Source organism: Canis lupus, chromosome 37 (assembly GCF_048164855.1).
Source record: "Canis lupus baileyi chromosome 37, mCanLup2.hap1, whole genome shotgun sequence".
Taxonomy (NCBI): Eukaryota; Metazoa; Chordata; class Mammalia; order Carnivora; family Canidae; genus Canis; species Canis lupus.
Genome location: NC_132874.1, coordinates 15,933,513 through 15,953,511, shown reverse-complemented (window position 1 = coordinate 15,953,511; position 19,999 = coordinate 15,933,513). Strand labels below are relative to the sequence as shown.

The window sequence follows — 19,999 nt, the reverse complement described above, 5'->3', positions numbered from 1 at the left end:
CTTGTTAAAATAATAGCCTGTAGGAATGAGCTGAATTTTTTAAAATGAAAAAAAATAATCCTACCTTTATAGTCCAGATATGTAAGGAAGTGTCTCCTCAAATGTATGTATTTAGAAGTACGTCTTGGCTGATGTTCAGGTGGAAAAAAAATCATTATGACAATTTGCATACTTCGGTCTGTAATTGTTTATTTTCTTCTGTTCTGATCATTTATGTTACTTATGGTAGGTTTGCATTTTTTTAGCGTTTTTAGAATTTCTAGCATTACTGAGGAGAAAATCTCTTCTCCCACCCATCTCTGTGGGTCAAGTGCAGTTCTAAGTCAGTGGCTCTCACACTTAGCATGTGTGAGAAGCCCCCCCACCCCAGAACCCCCAGCCCAGGGTCTGATTCCTGCTCCATCCCCAGGTGGTGCCCGTGCTGCTGGTGGTCCAGGAACCACATTCTGCAAACTGTCTTAAGCCAACGAGCTCAGTCATTGGCTAATTGATGATTTACTGTTCTAAGGGATATATCCACATTGAATTATTGATAAGAATAGAACTATTACTATGAAATAAATGTCCTTGGGAGAAAATAATTTGCAAACTTTCAACTTGCCAGCTTCAATCACTCATTATTGACGCATGCCATGATAAAGGATTTCAGAAAATAAAGGAATATCTTCAACAGAGAGCAAGCCACATTCCTCAAAAATACAATCATCTTGTATTCTCTCATCTTGATGAATCAATAAATAAGGCAAGTAAAGTAGTGTTGTTTTGTGGGTGGATAAGCAATGTGAAAGTATTTGTAAGGCTTCCCCTCACCCCAAGTTTTGAGATATTGACACACAGCACCGTGTAACTTTGACGGGTACAGTATAGGGATTTGACTTACATGTATTGTGAAATGATCACAGTGAGTTTAATTAACATCCATCATCTCCTAAAGATACAAAATAAGAGAAAAAATTCTTTGATGAGGGGCACCTGGCTGAGGCAGAAAAACTAGAAGTCATGAGTTTGAGTCCTGCTTGGGTGTAGCAGTTACTCAAAACTTACAAAACAAAACAAAAAAAACCCCTGTGATGTGAACTCTTAGGATCTGCTCCCTTAATAACTTTCATTGTAAGGCTCTAACTTAGTGTGGTCTATTGCCCAGGAACTGGAGAAAAATGAATTTCCCTATGTTTCCCTGTTACTGAAATGTATTCAGCAATTCTTCATTGATGGCCTCAAAGAAGATGAGCCTTTGCTAATTCAGCAGGGACTGATCCCAAAGATAAGTGTCTTGTTTTCATTTTATGTGGCTTTGGGTCACAAAACCAGTTATCTATTTTGGTAGCTTCTGTTCCTTTGAAATCAGATTTGAAAAAAAGTTGGTAATGATGCTTTATGGCCAAGATCAGTCAAAAATGAAGTTCAGGGGGTGCCTGGTTGGCTCAGTGGTTGAGGGTCTGACTTCAGCTCAAGTCGTGATCCCCGGGTCCTGGAATCGAGTCCCTCATCGGGCTCCCCGCAGGGAGCCTGCTTCTCCCTCTACCTGTGTCTCTGCCTCTCTCTGTGTGTCTGTCATGAATAAATAAATAAAATCTTAAGAAAAAAAATGAAGCTCAGTATAGGTTTCCTGATCCATGTGCCGAGCGCTTTGGGAGTGTGCGGAAATGAGTCAGGCCTACCCTCTTCTCCCCTTGACAAGCCAATGCTGTAATCACACGCTTTATTTTAGTGACTTTAACTTGGGACTACAGGAGGAGTAGGGATACTACTATACTGTATACTACCCACCAAAGGCTCCCTAATTATTTAAATAGTAACAAGATTGAATCTGGATAAATGATCAACTACTTCCCCTTGCCACAGCCTGCTTTTCCAACTTGGAAAATCTCCATTGAATCTGAAAAGCCAAAGAGCAGAAACATTTTTTGCTTATTCTAATTCATGCCGTTATGACATTTTATCCTGTTTCCTAGGTGTTAACCGAGGGCAATATGCTGAGGGCCTTGAAAATGGCATCTGGAAGCAGAGCAGTGTTTGTAAAATCTCCTGTTACACCCCTCTTTTCACGATGAGATTTTGCAACCCTTAGATACTCGATTTGTTGGTGAGATGAGGAAAGATAGAGGGGCAGGAGGGTGATCTGGCTGGTTCTAAAACCTTTGATTTTTTTTTTTTTTTCCACCCCCTGGACTCGAGTACCTGAAGTTTGGTAAAACCAGGTTGACTCAGGGAGATCTGTCTGTACCCTTTTTTTTTCTTTTACTGTAAAATGCCTCTAACTATGTGGCACCTCTATGGGGAGACTGCATAAACACCAGGCTTTCCCTAACTCCTCTCGGTGACTTTAAAATCATTTGCAGGGTGGGGATAGAGCTAAGGATTTTGCTTAGACAAACTGTATATATTTCATTTTGCTTGTAGTGCCACCTTACTCCCTCATGTATTTACTCCTGTAGGTAATAGAACTTAGGGAAGAGGAGGTAAAATGATTTTAAAGGAAATGGAACAGGATGTCCCTGGGGGTAACTTAGAACTTTAAACTGATTTATTTTTTTGGTGTGGAGATGAGTTGGGATCTGCCTCAATCTGAATTTTCTATTTAGATTTTAAAATGCCCTTCCAAGATCAAAGAGTCTGATCAGATCTCCATTGGAGTTCTGAAATCAAATAGCATTTTTCCGTATTCCATTGGAATTCCAGTTGGTGATAGAAATTTCAGAACCAGAGTTTGAGACATCTTCTTTTTTTTATTTTTTATTTTTTTTATTTTTATATATATATATTTTTTGAGACATCTTCTAAATCATGTTCTGTTTCATGTAGGTTTTGGTCCAGGAAACTAGGTGGATACTACCAAAGTAGATGGGATACTGGATTCTAAACTTTTAAAGCTGTTTATTTTTGCAGGTCAACACAAAATATACTGAGAAGTTCTTCTCCCTAGAATAAGAATTTCTTATGGAAAGGAATGTATTTAGTCCTGTACCTTAAGTCCCGGAGGATTAAGCAACTTGTTCTAGATTGTATGCATGATGGATAGTACCTGTTACATCTGTAAATAACTATTATGGCTTCTGGTAATCACACAGCCGTGGGGAGCATGTATGATCGTGGCACATAAATAGGTCCAGAGTGTGACTTCCTAGTCCCAAGGCTTGATCAAATAATGTGGCATTGGCCCCACTTCTCCGTATTTGTGCTCAATATATTTTGGAGTGCTGGGAGGGGGATAGGATTTGGGGTGGTAAATAGAATAGTGACCAAAACAAGTACTTAAAAGCATAGAATTCAGAGTATGAATATAGGAAGGGAGGAAGTATTGCCTTAGTGGTGAGTTCTGTTGTATAGAAGATTTTTTTTTTTTTTTCCCATTGCACTGTTGGAGAAGAGTTTGCCTCAGAAAGTGAATAATGCAATCTGGTGCAAATCATTGCCTGATTTGAGATAAAAGAAGCATCACTTGGAACTTAGTAGTGGCCCTCCCACCTTGCTGTGCACTAGAATCACCTAGAGAGCTTTAAGTATTAGAATCCCCTGGAAAGCTTTAACGAGCACTGCGCCTGGGTCCCACCACCAGAGATTCTGATGTACTAGGCCTGTGGTGGGTGCCGGGCAGCAGGGTGTATCAAAGCTTCCCAGGTTTTCCTAATGTGCAGCCCAGGTTGAGGACGGATTGGTTTGTCCGTGGTCTCCAGCTGGTGCTTTGGGTTCTTGGCTCCAAAGTGGATGAAGTTTCCAAGACTCATTCCCATAAGCTTTTTTTTTTTTTTTTTCCCATTACAAACTCCTCTTACTGAACTAACATTCAATTGATAATTTCAACCTACGCACCCAGGATTTTCTTTTTTATAAGCAAAAATGGTCCAAAGGTGGCCTTTGCTTCTCTGATTAAATATTGTAGCAAGGTTTCTATGAGTTTATTTTGAATCCTACCAATCCTACCAACTTAATATGAACGTGGATATATGTTTCTATAGAAAAACAAATCTCCAATTAGCTGGAAGCTTTTGACCAGAGAAAGGCTTGAGGCATATATACTGTACTAACCAACTTCCAGAGAATTTTCCAAATTCTGCATCTCCTTTGATTCGTTTGTTTTCTGCAGCCTCCCAGATGACAAGACTTGCTCCTGTGTTGAGGCTCATTTACTTGTAATCTTTAATCACTAGCCCCTAGATAGGCCTGCATCAATCTTGGCCAAATCTCTATCTCTTGCTGGTATCTGAGAACTTACTAGCACCAGCCCTGGACCAGTAGGACCTTGATTCTAGAGAGTTCTAGATGGAGGCATTAGAGCCAGGTCTAATTGAGATGTTATAGAAACTGGTCTTTAAAACTATTTTGCTTTAAAAAAAAATAAAAAATAAAAATAAAACTATTTTGCTCCAGTAAAATATTTATGAAACTTTACTGAATAGGCAGTAGTGATACAGTCACAGGTTTCATCAGTGTTTCTTTTCTTGCATACATGGTTTCCTGGTTTGAAAAAACAACACAATTTCTGACCACGGCAGATCCAGCACCCGACACATCCCTGATTGATGTTACAGAAGACTTCTTTGACACAGCCTTGGTAAGGATGGGGGTGGATGCATTACTGAACAGATACCATTGGGTATTTGGAGGAATCTTCAAGTTATTTATACAAAATCTGTGTTTTCTAAGATGTGGGTTTTACTAAGACTCATTTTTTGTTAAACAATGAAATGGAAACTATATATAAGCAATGCTGTAGAAAAATGAGGTTATTTTCATATACATGTTATTCACCTTTCTAAGGGTGATAAGCTGATCATAATAGTGATTGAAGGTCAAATAGGATTTCTCAATTTTTTTCAACTAAAGTCAACTCCTGCCTGTTAGAGAAATATCAGTATTAATCAATTAATCCTATTGGTGATAATAAAAAAAATAATACAAGCTTTACTTTTTTCTTTTTACTAGATTATTTCCAGGAGTAGTAGTAAAGGTAAGTATATTATTTACCACTAATTGATTACTTACTCTTCATTAGAATATTCTGGTATAAATATTTGTGTAAATGACATATAAAAGTAAAACAGATTTCAGTATTTGGATTTATTGACTATCTCCTATGGCAATGCAGAGTTTTTGTTGTGGGGTATGTCTCAGTTTGCCTGAAGTGCATTTCATTTTAAATATTTTTAATGCAAGTACAGTTGACATACAGTTTCAGGTATGCAGCATAGTAATTTGACAATTATGCATATCACTTAGTGATCTCTTGATAGATGTAGTCCCTCTATCATCATACAACATTATTGCAATATTATTGTTTATATCCTCCAGTCTGAGAAGGCACTCAAGGACCAAAAAACGAAGCAGGCACTCCATACTGTTTACTCAGTTGTATTCAGGGTAATTTACTGATGAGGGAGGGAAAGGGGGATCAAGCAAATATATGATCCCTGAGCTATGCAGCTATTCACTGCCAAGTCTGCACCTTAATCCCCAGCTTTTATAGAGTGAGAGACATGGTGGTCAGGTCACAGGGTAGTTATCTAAAGTGGTGCCATCTGTGTGCCAGAGGATATGTATTTTCTGCAGTTGGATCTGCTGTGCCTCACTTTAGGAAGATCAGAACAACACATCATGCATTCCAGTCAGGCCACACATTATCCTCCCTGGGGCATGGAACACATACCGCAAGGGAGGTCATTGTGAGGATACGAAAAAGACACAAGGCCAAAGAGGGAGTTGGTGTTGTCAGCACTCCTACACCTGTGACTTGTGACAGGAAATTTGTAATTCTTAATCCTCTATTTTGCCCATCCCTCCACCCACCTCGCCTCTGGCAACCACCTTTGTTCTTTAAGAATCTGTTAGTTTTCTTCATTTGTTTGGTTTTCTGGATTTCACATAGAAGTAAAATCAAATGGCTCTGTGTGTGTGTGTGTGTGTCTCTCATGAATAAATAAATTTTTTTTTAAAGTAAAATCAGAGGAGGCGGGGGGTGGGAGTGAATGGGTGACGGGCACTGGGGGTTATTCTGTATGTTAGTAAATTGAACACCAATAAAAAATAAATAAAAAACAAACAAACAAAAAAAAGTAAAATCAAATGGTATTGTCTTTGATTAATTTCACTTAGCATAATACTCTTGAGGTCCATCCATGTTGTTGTAAATGGCAAGATCTCATTCTTTTTTTATGTTTGAGTAACATTCGATTAGTATATACCATCTCTTCTTGATCTCTCATCTACTGATGGACACTGGAGTTGCTTCCATGTCTTGGCTATTGTAAATAATGCTGCTATAAACATCGGGGTGTGTACATCTTTTCAAATTAGTGTTTTCATTTCCATTGTGTAAATACCTAGTAGTGAAATTACTAGATCATATGGTTTTTTAAATTTTTTGAGGAACCTCCATTCTGTCTTCCACAGTGGCTGCACTAATTAGCATTCCCACCAACAGTCCTCAAGGGTTCCTTTTCCTCCACATCCTCACTAACACTTGCTGTTTCTTGTGTTTCTGGGTTTAGTCATTCTGACAGGCATGAGGGGATGTCTCATTGTGGTTTTGATTTGCATTTCCCTGATGATGAGTGATGTTGAGCTCCTTTTTGTGTGTCGGTTGGCATCTGTATGTCCTATAAACAGAATATTAGAAATATTCTGTTTATGTCTTCTGCCCATTTTTCAGTTGGATTATTTCTTTGATGTTGTATAGTTCTTTACATATTTTGGACACTGACGTTTGCAAATGATATATCCAGTAAAGGATTAGTTTCCTTCACTGTGCAGAAGCTTTTTATTTTGATGAAGTCCCAATAGTTTATTTTTGCTTTTGTTTTTCTTGCCCCAGGAGATAGATCTAGAAAAATGTTATGGCTGATGTCAGAGACCTTACTACCTGTGCAACCTTCTAGGGTTTGTATAGTTTCAGGTCTCTCATTTTGGTCTTGAATCCATTTTGAGTTTATTTTTGTGTATGATGAAAGAAAGTCATCCAATTTCATTCTTTTGCATGCAGCTGTCTAGTTTTCCAAGCACCATGTGTTGAAAATATTAGACTGGGATCCCTGGGTGGCTCAGTGGTTTAGCGCCTGCCTTTGGCCCAGGGCGCGATCCTGGAGCCCCGGGATCTTTTCTTTTTTGTTGCTTCATTATTAGCGTATAGAAATGCAGTGGATTTCTGCACATTGATTTTGTTTTCTGTGACTTTACTGAATTCATTTATTCTAGTGTTTTGGTGAGGTCTTTAGGTTTTCTATATAGAGTATTGTCATCTGCAAAGAGTGTGTTTTCATCCTTACCAATTTCGAAGCTTATTATTTCTTTATGTTGTCTAATTGCTGTGGCCAAGACTTCCAGTACCATGTTAAATAAAAGGTGAGAGTGGGCATCCTTGTCTTGTTCCTGACCTTAGGGGGAAAGCTCTCAATGGGTTTCCCCCATTGAGTATGACATCAGCTGTGGGTTTTTCATAAAAAGCCTTTATTATATTAGTGTTCCCTCCAAATCTACTTACTTGAGGGTTTTTATCATAAATAGATGTTGTACTTCGTCAAATGCTTTTTCTACATCTGTTAAAATGTTTTTTGCTGATGTGCTCTAACCCTTTGATTTGTGAATTGAATCATGCTTGTATCTCAGGAATAAATCTCACTTGATCAGGATGAGTGATTTTTTTTTTAATGTATCATCAGTTTCTCTTTGCTAATATTTCTTTGAAGATTTTTGTGTCTGCGTTCATGAGAGAAAATTGGCTTGTTCACGCTTGTGGGTGTATTTGGTATCTTTATCTGGTTTTGGTATCAGGGAAATGTTGCCCTCATAGAATGAAGTTGGAAATTTTCCTTCCTCTTCTATTTTTTGGAAAAGTTTGGGAAGGATGGGTATAAACTCTTTTTTTTCTTCCCCTTTTAAGTGTGAGTCATTGGCAGGGGGTGGGGAGGAGAGACAGAGGGAGAGAGAGAATCTTAAGCAGGCTCCATGCCCAGTGCAGAGCACATCACCAGGCTCGACCTCACAACCTTAAGATCATGACATGAGCTGAAATCAAGAGTCAGCTGTTTAACCAACTGAGCCACTCAGGCACCCCAGTATTAGCTCTTCTTTAAATGTTTGGTAGATTCTCCCATGAAGCCATCTGGTCCTGGACTTTTGTTTGGCAATTTTTTTTTATCACTGATTCAATTTCATGGCTAGTAAGCAGTCTGTTCAAATTTTCTATTTTTTCCTGATTCAGTTTTGAAAGATTGTTTCCAGGAATCTATCCATTTCTTCTAGGTTGTTCAGTTTGTTGGCATATATTTTTTTATAATCTCTTACAATTGTTTGTATTTCTGTGGTGTGAGTTATTTCTCTTTCACTTGTGATTTTATTTGGGTGCACGTGAGTTTTTGTTATTGTTTGTGAGTCCAGCTAGAGGTTTATCAATTTTGTTGATCTTTTCAAAGAATCATAGTTCTTTGATCTGCTCTATTTTTAAGTTTCTTTTTTATTTCTCCTCTAATCTTTATTATTTCTTTCCTTCTGCTGGTTTTCAGTTTGTTTGGGATTTCTTTTTAGCTCCTTTAGGTATAAAGTTATGTTTATTTGAGATTTTTCTTCTTGGTATAGGCCTATATTGCTATAAACTTTCTTCTTAGAACAGTTTTGCTGCATCCCAAAGATTTTGGACCATTATGTTTTAATTTGCATTTGTCTTTATTTCTTCCTGGGTTTATTGGTTGATCCATTCATTGTTCAGTAGCATGTTACTTAATTTCCATGTACTTGTGCTCTTTTTCAGATTTTTTTTCTTGTGGCCAATTTCTTGTTTTCTGACCTTGTGATTAGAAAAAGTGCATGGTAGGACTGCAGTCTCTTTGAATTTGTTGAGAGTGGTTTGCTTTTGTGACCTTATAGGTGATTTATTCTGGAGAATGTTCTGTGTGCATTTGAGAGTGTATTCCACTGTTTTAGGATAAAATGTTCTGAATGTATTTGTTAAGTCTGTTTGGTCCAGTGTGTCATCCAAAGCCACTATTTCCTTATTGATTTTCTGTTTTGATGATCTATCCATTGATGTAAGTGGAATGTTAAGTCCCTTGCTATTATATTACTATCCATTACTTCCCCTATGTTTGTTAACTGATTTATGTATTTGGGTGCTCCTGTGTTGGTTGGATAAATATTTACAGCTGTTACATTTTCTTGCTGGACAGTTCCTTTTATGATTATGTAGTGTCCATCTTGGTCTCTTATTGTAGTCTGTTTGAAAGTCTATTTTTTCCTGTATAAGCATTGTTACCCCAGCTTTTTACACCCATTTGCATGAGAAATGTTTCTACATCCCCACACTTTCAATCTGCTGGTGTCTTTAGGTCTGAAATGAGTCTCTTGTCAGTAGTGTATAAGTAGGTATTGTTTTCTTTTTATCCATTCCATCATCCTATGTCTTTTCATTGGCGTTTCTAGTCCACTTACAAAGTAATTATTGATAGATATGTATTTATTGACATTTTGTTACTTGTTATGGTGGTTTTGTATGTTTTTTCTGTGTTCCTTTCTTGTGCTCTTCTCTCATAATTGTCCTTCTTTAGTGATACGTCAAACATAGAATGGAATCCAAGTGTATCTATTACTAGTTTTTGATTTGTGATTTCCATTAGGTTTGTGTTTAACATCTGCATGCAGTGGTCTATTTTAAGTTAATAGTTGCTGAAAAATAGGCCTATAGCCTTGTGGGGTTTCCCTTATATGTAATGGTATTCCTTTGCTGCTTTTAAAATCCTCTTACTCCTTTTTTGCCATTTTTAGTATTTATGTGTATTGGTGTGGACCTTCTTGCATTCATTTTGTTAGGATTTCTCTGTGCTTCCCGGATTTAGGTGTCTCCTTCTCCAGTTTAGGGAAGTTTTCTGCTCCTTTCTTATCTCCTTCTGGGATCCCTACAATGTCAGTGTTACTATGCTTGATGTTGCTGAGTTCCCTTAACCTATTCTCGTTTTTCATTTGTTGCTGTTCAGCTTGGTTCTTTTCCATTACTCTGTCTTCCAGATCAGTGAGCTCTTCTTTTGTCTCCTCTAATAAGCTATTGATTCCCTCTAGTTTTTTTTTTTTTTAACTGAATATTTTTTTTAATATTTTCTATCTTTGTTGATGTTCCCATTCTCATCCACTCTTCTCAAGTCCAGTGAGTATTTCTAGGACCATTACTTTGAATTCTCTCTCATATTGCTTATCTCCACTTCTTTAGCTCTTGTGCTGTGATTTTTGTCCTGTTCTTTCATTTGGGACATTTCCTCATTTTGTCTTTTTCTATGTGTTAGGGAGGATAGCTATATCTCCTAGTTTTGAAAAGGGTTGCCTTGTGTAGAAGAAGTTCAGTGGTTCCTTGTAGTGCCATGTCCGCCGGTCATCAGAACCTCACAAGCTAGGGGTATCTTCTATGTGGGCTTCATATACCTTATTGTTGTGTCTAGCTATGTTTGTTTTCAGCCCAGTCAGCTGCAGTGACCCACTTTGCCTACTGTAGGTACACTGGGCAGGATTTGGTCCATGCAGCATTGATGGGCTTGTAGGTGGGCAGGGTCAGCAGTCAGGCTAGTTGTCTGCAATTATCCTCTCTGTGTGAGTGTATCAGATGACCAGCCTTTATAGCTGTGTGGCTCAGAGGCTTTCACTGATGTGTGGGGTTGGCAGTCAGACGAGATATCAGCAGTCAGCCTCTGTTGCAAGTTCATCTAATGGCAGGATTTTCTCCCTGTGTGACCAGTTAAAAGGCTTGGTTACTAGAACTGTGGGCAAACAGGTATGGTGGGATTATCCCCTCCTCTCTCCAGGGTAGTAGTTGCTTTGGAGTGGTGCAGCTTGCATGGTGTGATAGAGTAGTAGCCACTGTGTAGGGATGGCTGTGGAGGGAGGTGGGTTGGCTGGGGCAGGTCTGTAAGGGTGCATTGGGGGTGGGACACGTGGTGCCAAGATTGGAGGAGAGAATCACTGCTGGCTCCAGCTATGTAGGCTGAGGGAGGGGAAGAGAAATGGTACCCATTAGCATTTTTGTTCTTGGAGAAGTCTCCTAAAGATTCCAGTCTCTCCACCACATATTCTGAAATTAGTAAATAAATCTCTGCAGTGCATGTCCCAGTACTTTTGAAACGGTTTTGTGCCGTGTCTTAGGCCAGATTTTTTATTATGCTGGAGCCTTAAGGGTGGGGATTCTTTCACAGAAGTAATATTCTTTTGAGTTTTGGTGATAAGTCACATGCTTCTTAACTCTTTGTTTCCTGAAGTAAACACTTTCTAAAAAGTCCCCTTTCTGCTACCTGATGGCCGTGTTCCTCTGTCCCTTGTGTAGGGCTGTATTTGTTAGTTTCTCTTGGCTATTTCCATGAAAAGATTGATGTTTGATAGCTGCTGATTAACAGGGTCCATAAATGTCTTTAGGATCCTCTGCTGTCCATCTAGGCTGTGTTGAAATCTTCTCAAGTTTTAAACTGGCAGGCAAGTTGTTGGCACAGCTCCTAGCCGAATTTCTGGATTCCAAAGATCATCCAGCAGGATCAGTGGCTTTTTTGATGGAGGAGGAATGTTTTTCCCTTCCATTTTCTGGTTTGGGTTCTTACAATTTCATGAGTTATATGGGGAGTAAGTATATGACATATGATAAATAATCCATATATCAAATTGCTCATTTGAACCTATCAAAGTAATGTTATGACCTTACCATAAATTTTTGTACTTCTCATAAGTTTGCAAAAACATTTTGTACCTTAACATAATGTACATAAATGAAATAATATAGTTTAATAAGCATAAAGGATAATCACAAATGCTTTTGTTAGCTATATACTGACCTATAATAACTGAAGTTTCTAGAATTCTGCTATTTAATAAAGGCCAATACTTTATTAAAACCCTACTTCTGTTATCATAAGGTCTTAACATTTTTATTTTAAAAAATATGCAACTGTCAGAGACAACAGAAAACTGTGCAGGAGCGACCCTTTGTATATCTCCGTCCCTCAGTCTGGACCAAAAAAAGTAGCTTTACTTGGGATAGAGTCATCACACACAGTTCCACTTTGTGCATGCTGCTCTTTTCTTCAAAGAGGGTCTGTACAATACAAGTGTATTTTGTCCTTGTTTTATTGTCTGGGACTATTTTAATTTCTAAAATGTTTACTGCTTTCATGGCTTTTCCAGACTTCTTCCTGTTTTGTGGGAGTCATTTCCTTATTTCCTTAGCATCACTTTGATTCTTTTAAAATTATGCTTTCAGGGAAAATTCAGATGTTGGATTCCTTCATATTTGCCTTAGGATTTCTGGTGACAGAAAAGACTGTAAATCATTCGGTCAAACAGGAGGTGAGTTGCAAATAACAAAAGTGACAACAGTTGCTCTGAAGACCTTAGAGAGGACTGAGCCTCCCCGTTTCTTCCTGTAAATACTTTCTCCAACTCCAAACAGGCTTTGAAAACTTTGAACTCCCTTTTGCATGCCATGCCTCAGGAAGAGAGAAGACGACTCCCCTTGTTGGAAGGCCCATATCGTCTTATGTACGTGACCTTGTACTTGATTATGGGGTAGTGGAAGGGTAAAACCCCTCTGGATTGTACTACCTTTGTCCTGGTTCTCCGTAGACCTGTTGCCTTCGTGGTTCTCGTCAATGAATGTTTTGTGCACCTACTGTATATAGGCACTGTGCTAAGCGGTGAAGGAGGACTAAGGGAAAAAGCTAGACTTGGTTACATTCTTCTTTTTTAGTAGTATGTTCATCAATTTTGAGAGCTGAAATGCTTTCTTGGGCTCTGAGTTTTTTTTTTTTTTTCTATGAGTGTGAATTAAATACATGAATTAAATTAGTGATTCATGGGAGGATGTTAAGGGTACAGACTCTGGAGCCAGACAGCTGGGCTTCAGATTCTGGTTTTGCCACCTCTCTTTGCTCACCTGTACAATGGAGCCAGCCCTAATCCTTGACTGATAGTTATTATACAGGTTGAATCAAGCAACCCATTGAAAGTGATGAGCAGGTTACCTGGTAGAGAGCAAATGCTCAAAGACTACCAACCTTTCGCTATGCCAGTAGAGTTCATGTTGCTTTTCAACAATGGGAAAAAAATCAGTGGATTTTTTGTTGTTGTTTTTTGATGACCCAGTTACAATTCTGTAGTTCTTGGGACCTTGAAAATTGGAGGCAAGATGATAATGTGTGGCCATGGAAAGAGCAAAACCAGCATCTTATTTTAAAATTTGAACCTAAATCTGTTACCGTGCCAACCACTAACCAGCATCATTGACCTCATGTGGCATGTCCTCATTCATATGACATGCAGCTATAACTGATGAGAGGAAGGCAACCAAGTTTGTCCTATTGTAGGTCTGAATGTAGAGATTGGTGAGCATGGAGCCTGCTGCTCTCATGTTTGCCTGTTTAACTGGTGTTTGCAGGATGTGTTTTTCTACTGAATCTTTACTTAAAAATATTTGGCTGCATTAATTTAATTATTATTCTTAATGTTAGATTTGGAGAACAATTGGCCTGATGTTTTCTCCTAAGTTTTCAAACTAATCCTATGGCCCTGCCTTATTTGTGTGTTCTAGAAAGTCTGGAATGGTCTGAACTCTAGGCCAGATGTGAAGTCAGCAAGCATAAAGTGGTACTATTTTAAGGCTTCATTTTAATAGTAACAAGTCAATCTGTTTATGAGAAACTGAACTACGAGATTACTTGGCCAATCTATTCTTTAAAATGGGAGCTATTTCAGACATTAAAAGACCAAAATCATACTTATTACCTTTTAACTGAAATTATTAAATGAAAATATAATATGGGAGTCTGTTGTTAGATGTACTATGGGTATTACATTATAATAAATGATAAATTTATCAACTTTTAAAACCAGGTCAAAAGCTTGTTAGAAAGACCAAGCACCTACTACATCATTTCTTCCAGGTGCCAACTGTTTTAAAAAAAAAATCATATGAAAAATATATTCATACAAGTTGGTGAGGTGACAATAAAATTCCAGAATCTTAGCATTTGATAATTTTCAGACTTCAAGTGAATTCACTTTACAGAAGAAGAAATAGAACCTCCAAATATATAACTCTAACTTCTTTTTAGAAGTGCATTTAAATCATTAATTATAAACAATTTTTCCATAAAGATGTATTCTTGACATTTAAGAAATTCTGATGCTGAATTTGAAATAATTTAAGAAATATACATCTTCGAGGACACCTGAGTAGCTCAGTCAGCTAAGTGTCTGCCTTCAGCTCAGGTCAGGATCCCAAGACTCTGGGATCAACTCTGTGTCAGGCTCTCAGTAGGGGGGCTGCTTCTCCCTTTCTCTCTGCCCCTCCATTCCATTTGTGTACTCTCTAATAAGTAAACAAAATCTTAAAAAATATTTACATCTTGGTTTTAAATTTTGATGCCAATATAGTAAAGTCTTATATGTGTTCACTTTAGTAAAATGTAATTTATCTAAATGTTTCAGGAAAGACCTTGCAGGAACAATCTTGACTGTGGGTGGTAAGACATGTTTAGAATTTTAACTATTAGAGTATTGCATATTGGATACTTCAGGGTTTGTGAGTATCTTGGAACTACAGGTAATAAATTGTGGTCAAGTTCAAGATAGGAATTAGCATTTTAAATTTTTTATGCAAAGTTTTAACATAGTGAAAACCTTAAAGAATAATTCATGAATATTCATTTCCTCACCAACCAGCCTAGTCAAACATTTACTTCAAGTCTTTTTTCTATGTAAAATAAGAGTTACACTTGGATTTGGTTTTCATTCAAAAGCATATTTTTCTACTTTTATTCTATGTATTCATAAACAACATACATTGTTTTTTCTTTCCAAATTTTTATTTAAATTCTAGTTGGTTAACATAGTGTAAAATTCGTTTCAGGAGTAGAATTTAGTGATTCATCACTTCATACATTGTTTTGCAAATTTTAAAAGCATTCTAAAAATATCCTCCTGTTGTACATATCTGGCTGCAACTTGCCTTTTACCCTTAAAGTTATTTGAAATGTAAATATGTTGTATGTAGTTTTTATCAGTTGTGAAATACCTCAATTTGTCTTGATTTTATTTTTGTAGTAGAAATATTTTTAAACCTGTTTGAGCTTTTGATGAATGTTTTAATATATCTAAAATATAAAATGCAAAAGTATATCTTAATTGACATATGCTGGCTTATGTAAATTTTCTCCTAATGTTTCTTAAATATTGAATTTAAACAATCTCTAAGATACATCTTATTGCTTATAACTGTAACATGCCATGCTAGTCTTCTAAGATGGAATTTCTTAGAGCAAGGATTCATTTTTATCTTCTGCTTTATGCCCAGCCTAGAATGATCTACCATGTTTTTAATCTCTAGATTATGACCAGCAAGTTGCTCTTTCTGAAGCATTGTGTAGACTGACCTTGAAAAAATCAAGGGGTGGCCTTGTCCATGAGTGGTTTGAAGATGATGTCATTGCTGAAGCTTTCAAAGAAATTAAGGATCGAGAATTTGAGACGGTGAGATTCCTGGTCACCAAAATTCCATTTAATCAATTCTTAGTAAACATCCTCACAGTGTTTTCCTCGACATCAAGCTCAGGGGAGGAATTTTTCTTAAAAATAAAAAATGGTCGAGTAATGAAGTTGCCATTCTTAAGCTTTCTATTTCCCATTTCTATGAAAGGATTTGAGGACCGGATGAACAGAATATCTGTGGGCCAAATAGGGGCTAACAGATAAAATTTCTTTATAGGCAATTTGGACTGGAGACAGAATGATGTGAATAGGATGTATCCAGTCAGAGAAAACATCATGGAGAGGGGGAAGCAATTTTCAATGAACCTCAGATGTAGGGAGAGCTGGAGGAGTAAAGAATGTGCGTTTCAGCCTTGCACAGAGCAGCTCCAGAGAGGAGGGGAGGCTGAAAATGATACGGGGTTTCTAGTTGCAGAGGAGTATTATGGGTAGATGTGTTTTGAGCCACCTGGCTTCTGTATTTTGGAAGAATAATTCCCAATGTCTTGTGTGCAGTCTGGGCTCACGGTGATTGTATCCTCAAGGTGCCAAAAATAGCTTACACCTTTGCTGCATGCTCACCTTCACCCATAAAAGCTAAATTGTTTTTCCTCTTCTTTCAAAAAGTTCCTAAAATGAGGGCTAGGCCCTGGAAAGAGGTAAAATTCTTAATAACCATGCTCATGTAGAACCAAGCCTTTGTAGTCAAAACTGCTCGGCAATTAGAATTGTATTAAATCTGAAAATTTAAATATATTAAAAGTAATACATTTAACTTTGAGCCGACTGCCAGATAGGTAGTAGTTGTTCAATCAGTATTCCAGTTGATCTCAATAGAAAGCTTCAGGTTTGAGTACCACCTCCCTGGCTTATATGATGTATATGCATTTTGGTTAGTTGACTTAGGAAACTTTAGTGTCATTATCTGTGAAATGGCAATAAAACCCGCCTTAAAACTGTGAGAACTGAATGAGCGAAACCAAAAGTGCCTGGGATGATGTGGACCCTCAGATGTTAATTTCCTTATTCTTCTGGGTCATTCCCTCATGGGCAGGGACATTTCATGAAAATAGGTAATATTTTTCAAATCCTTTCCCCCACAGAGCCATCGACTTCTTAATTGAACTCCTTTTAAGTTAAGGCTTACATTACTGCTGTCTGTTTAGTGCTGCATAAAGAGGCAGAGTGTAAGCATGGACTAAAGTAGCCAGTCCTCCCTAAGAAAAGGGACAAAAGCCTGAGTCAGTTTATTAACCTTTAGTATTTTGGAGGCAACAGATGTACCTCCCTACTTGCTTCTGGTCAGGAGAACCTAAAAATAATCCTCATTCTCTGCAACTGTATGAGGAGAGAGAAAACAGGAAGGAATGGGAGAACTTCTCATAAGGAAAATTGGCAGAAGGTAATGCACCCAGAATAAACCCAAAGTTGGTAAGTTTATTGGTTTATGGTTGGCTCATGCTGGGCAGATATTAGTAAGCTGGATGCCCAATGGGTCAGAAAACCTATAATCTATGTCACAAGTTATAAATGTAGTTCTTTTCCTCTTAACCCAGCTGAAATGTAACTGTGTGTATAACTTTTAGAGACTTAAAGCATTCTTCAGCTGAAAGTCTCCTAGCGTGGAGGTTCCTTCCAGAATTTGGGTCTGAAGCCACCTCTTTATGACACATGCTGGAAAAAAATAGTACTTAAATAAAACCTATTTTTTTTAAAGTTTGTATTATTTTTTTGAAGGATTGTAGACTGTTTCTCAATCACCTAAACAACAGACTTGGTGATGAAAGAAAGTAAGTATTTGTCTGGGTGTTATTTTATTGACTAATCTTATTTTGAAAATATCTAATACTAAAAATCTAGGATCTGTTTTATTTCAGGAGAGAATGGAAGATATATAACTTATTGATCACTACTGGATTATCCATTGAATAGAAACATTGGGAGATTAGATCCATTCTCCCTAGTGATTCATTGTATATGTTTAAAAATGATCTCTATCAGTTTTCTTTTTTAGCATATTTACTTATGATCTGGAATATTTGTAACATGTTCTCTGGGAGATTTTATAAAGTGACTTCCTGAAGATATGAGGTCATTGGAGATAGGTAGATTACAGACAAAGTCGTTGATGAGAATTAGCTAAATTCATTTCATTGGAATGTTGCTAAGCAAGGAGGCAGAGAGATAATACCAGTAAACCTGGCTTGTAGACCTGGCCAGATGGAGATTGGAAATCTACTTGGAGTAGCATCCATTTGCAGGTTTGAGACTCTCTTCTATACTTTGTGCAAAGAGATTTAATCGCATACCCTAGATATAAATGCTTGTTATGGAATATCTGTAGGTTGTGCTTGGGATCCACCCAAATTATATTTTACTTTTTAATTGTGACATGTTTTGCAGGGTCTTTTCATTTCCATGTATTGCTGCTTTTGCTGATGGGCATGAGGTATGTTTATCTCTGGGGGTCCTGAGAGTGGTATATAATGAAACCCAGAGTTCAGTGTACATAATCACTAGGCCAAACTGCCCTTCCTGCCCAGAAAGGACTTTTAGAAAAGGAAGCTTACTTCTTTTAGAGGCCTCAACGCTGAAGCCTTTCTTTGCCTGTCTTCTCTCTTACCATAATTGGAATGCATGACTAATAAGTTTAAGGGCCCTACTGTTAACTACAAGATTCAGGAATTTAGGATTGATACTGTGTTTGTGAGGTCAAGGATTCTGGCCTTATTTTACCCTATTAATGGGCAGTTCCCTTCTTTCCATCCAACGATGCTCCCCACTCTGTCCACAGAAATTGGGGGCACTCTGTTTTCTCTAGATCATTCTACCTTGTACTTTATAGTCTAAGCATGAGCTGTCCCTTTTCATCATGTTCTTTGGTTTCTAAATGAACAAGGTCAACTACAGCATCTCCATGGGGGAGGGGGAGGTAAAATCTTCAAAGATTTCTGAACCTTGACTCTGCTGAGGTTTCCTGGACCCTGTGTTCAAAATGTCCTCATCAACCATTTCTGTTTTGGGTTTAGAGCCCCTTTCCTGGCCTCTGTGAACTAATAAGCCTTCATCTCTTGACTACACGTATCTTCTCCCTGGGACTGATTTTAATAGCCTGATTGATTCCTGTATCTTCCTTCTGGTTATCTGAAGGTTCTAATATCTGGTTGATGGTGGTTTCTTATGTGGACTACTAAATTTCCATCAGCTCCAATCTGGGCCTTTAAACTGGCTTCGAGTATGTACATTATAGGTTAAAACCTTCATTCAGCTCTATAGAGGTTAAAAAATAGGCACATATGATAGAAAGATGTCTAAGAAATGCTGTTTTCAGAAAAGCAAGAGGACAGGTTAAGTCTAGTGTCTTTCCATTGTCAAGGAATAAAAGCTCTTCAATAAACTTCCTGATAGGTCTAGAAAACATCTGGGAGTTAATGTGTCTCTGGGAAAGGTACCTATGGGAAGTTGAAGGCCAGAGAAGGAGACATTTTCTGTTTCTATAAACACAATACTGTTTGAAGCTTTTTTTCTTATTATAAGCACATATTTATTTAGCAATCAATTAAAATGCATGTAATTTGAAATCTTCAAGTCTTAGCTCTACTATAGTGGATATAGCACGGTAGATGGCAAATAATCACTTATATTTCATAATACCTCCTTCTCTAGAAGTTTCTATTCATATGCAGGATATGACTATTATGACTATTAATATATGACTATTTTCTCATTATTTTCTCATATTAATATATGACTATTTTCTCATGATTCTCTCTAGAGAAAAACAAAAAAGTTTGTGTAGATGGAGTCCTCTGACATTTTTAAACATCTTTTAAGTGTTAAGGATAGTGGTTGTGTGTTTTTTTTTTTTCCTTCCAGAAATAGCTTAGTTCTATAAAGTTGAGTCCTTCCTCCTGTTCTGCAGAAATGAGTATGGCAATAAAGATATCCTAAAATATGAAGGTAGTGTTTTTGTAAGGAAAGCAGACATTTTTAGTGGGATAATTACCATCTGACCCTTTAACATGATACATAACTTCAGAATGAATTGTGTTCATATTACAGATGAAAAAACCAGAAGATGAAAAACTAGAGAAATTTTGGATTGATTTCAACCTCGGAAGTCAGAGTATAACTTTTTATATAAACAATACTAAGGTAACTGTGTTTGATTCCTATGTAAACCTAAGTGCTTAGAGATTATTCATATGCAAGTGTGTTATGTGCTCATGAGTGTAACTTTTTTTTTTTCCAAGAGTGCTCTGTGGGATTCAGTAAGACTTTTGAAGGAAGCAGTGAATAATTTCAGTGTAAGAGGTAAGATGATGATTCTAAACTATCCCACGTTTAGTTCTGATTCTAGAATAGACTTGGTTCTTTGAGGTAGAGGGAGATGGTATAGTGGGTGGAAGGAACACTGTGCTCAGGGCCAGGATGCAGAGGTACAAGGCTGAGGACTCTTTTTGTTTTGTGACTTTAGGATTCAATTACTTGCCTGGTTTTTCATGTGAAAATAGTTATA

The 19,999-nt window shown here is 37.4% G+C and overlaps 1 protein-coding gene across 4 annotated transcripts in view; it reads left to right on the top strand.

Annotated features, from left to right (window-relative positions):
* Window positions 1-1,351: 1,351 nt before the first annotated feature.
* The window catches only part of SYCP2L (synaptonemal complex protein 2 like), a 102,489-nt gene continuing 83,841 nt past the window's right edge, over window positions 1,352-19,999 (top strand). For 3 of the 4 annotated variants that reach the window (XR_012025223.1, XM_072813627.1, XM_072813626.1), the window contains exons 1-10: window positions 1,352-4,555; window positions 4,927-4,951; window positions 12,218-12,303; window positions 12,407-12,495; window positions 14,443-14,477; window positions 15,341-15,483; window positions 17,218-17,270; window positions 17,884-17,929; window positions 19,543-19,635; window positions 19,734-19,794. Coding sequence is in view for 3 of the 4 variants with exons in the window: in XM_072813627.1 (XP_072669728.1) it covers window positions 4,451-4,555; window positions 4,927-4,951; window positions 12,218-12,303; window positions 12,407-12,495; window positions 14,443-14,477; window positions 15,341-15,483; window positions 17,218-17,270; window positions 17,884-17,929; window positions 19,543-19,635; window positions 19,734-19,794 (736 nt within the window). In the remaining variant the exon portion in view is untranslated. Of the gene's footprint in view, window positions 4,556-4,926; window positions 4,952-12,217; window positions 12,304-12,406; window positions 12,496-14,442; window positions 14,478-15,340; window positions 15,484-17,217; window positions 17,271-17,883; window positions 17,930-19,542; window positions 19,636-19,733; window positions 19,795-19,999 lie in introns of those variants that run through there. The other variant, XM_072813628.1, reaches the window with a different exon arrangement.